The sequence below is a fragment of the Diaphorina citri genome, unplaced genomic scaffold (assembly GCF_000475195.1).
Source record: "Diaphorina citri unplaced genomic scaffold, Diaci psyllid genome assembly version 1.1 scaffold1100, whole genome shotgun sequence".
In the NCBI taxonomy this organism is placed as follows: Eukaryota; Metazoa; Arthropoda; class Insecta; order Hemiptera; family Psyllidae; genus Diaphorina; species Diaphorina citri.
This window is the reverse complement of record NW_007378529.1, coordinates 105,059-106,255: the sequence shown is the minus strand read 5'-3', so window position 1 is coordinate 106,255 and position 1,197 is coordinate 105,059. Positions and strand designations below refer to the sequence as shown.

Sequence of the window (1,197 nt, the reverse complement as noted above, 5' to 3'; positions counted from 1 at the left end):
TCTTTTGACTTTGTATTGTAATAAAACTATGTATTGTAACACAATAAGGCTGCCTGGAAGAGACTGACAAGAAACGCCGACCCTATTTAAATAGGAAAAGGCTAGGAAGAAGGAGGAGGAGAAGATTGTAATAAGCTGTTGGTCACTCTAAACATGCCCTATTATTTTTCCATTTTACAGGGTCGTCCAATGAAGAGCCTGAAGTCCCAGAGCACCCTATAGATCATATAACTGGCTTAGATATTCAGTTAGGTATCTCCATAGTGTATCGGATGAAAGTGATTTCACTACTCGATGAGATTCATTACATTACGCTTAACAATCAGGTGGATCCAGATCTTAATGAGATTGTCGATTATCTGAATGAACTCTATTATCTGTCATTTACACACGAAGGTAAGCTTAATGGTACCTATAGAGCTACTTCGACATCACTTGAGTTGAAAGGCAACCACTAGGTGAGGTCAACGCCGGATGCGTTCTCTACCACTTAACACTTAGAGCTCCATTATTCTCAAATTATATTGAGGATAAAATTCCATACCTCGGCAGGGATTGAACCCACGCCCTCCTGTTTATCAGGTTAACATATTGACCACTACACTACCGAGGCAGGTCTTTTACCTCTAAGTGAATCATCTCCTTGGTTTCAGGCAAGCACGCTATCTCACACGTTCTAACCTCCGACAAGAACATTTCTCTTCTCCTGAAAATCTACAAGTCCAAAGCCGAGGTTGATATCAAACAGAAATCCCCGTCCAAACTTTACATCAGCGATTTGATCAAACTAGCGATCAAATATTCCAATCATGTACCGTTCCTGATCAAATACTCGAACGATCTGATGAATCTGAACAACCAGGATTATCCCGACCTTGTGGAGATAGGGCCTTATCTGAAACCCCTCTATATCAAGGAGATATTCTCCTACGATGATATATTCGAACATGTGGACATACTTAAGAAACATATGGACAACATATGCAACCTGTCAGGTAGGTTTTGTTCCTTCAAGTTTTTAGCATTGAACATGTTTCTATCTTGTACATGAAGCATGCTCTGGTCGAAATGAATCAATACCGGAGTAAGAACATTGAGTTATTTATGTCTAATCTTACGGATATTGAGTAATCAGAATTTTATTGAAAAAGAATTTGATTGAAAAGATCAAGAATAAAACTATGTCGTTCAACCGAT

General features: G+C 38.9%; 1 protein-coding gene across 1 annotated transcript; it reads left to right on the top strand.

Annotated features, from left to right (window-relative positions):
• The first annotated feature begins 171 nt into the window (after positions 1 to 171).
• On the top strand, positions 172 to 1,066 carry LOC113469478 (protein virilizer-like). Its single transcript, XM_026827232.1, has 2 exons — positions 172 to 396; positions 654 to 1,066. The coding sequence occupies exons 1-2, from the start codon at positions 273 to 275 to the stop codon at positions 1,049 to 1,051; spliced, it is 522 nt and encodes a 173-aa protein (XP_026683033.1). The 5' UTR covers positions 172 to 272; the 3' UTR covers positions 1,052 to 1,066.
• Positions 1,067 to 1,197: the final 131 nt, after the last annotated feature.

Coding starts and splice junctions, on each gene's coding strand:
- LOC113469478 (XM_026827232.1), top strand. CDS start 273: ATGAAAGTGATTTCACTACTCGATGAGATTCATTACATTACGCTTAAC. Junction 397..653: donor TCTGTCATTTACACACGAAG/GTAAGCTTAATG, acceptor CCTTGGTTTCAG/GCAAGCACGCTATCTCACAC.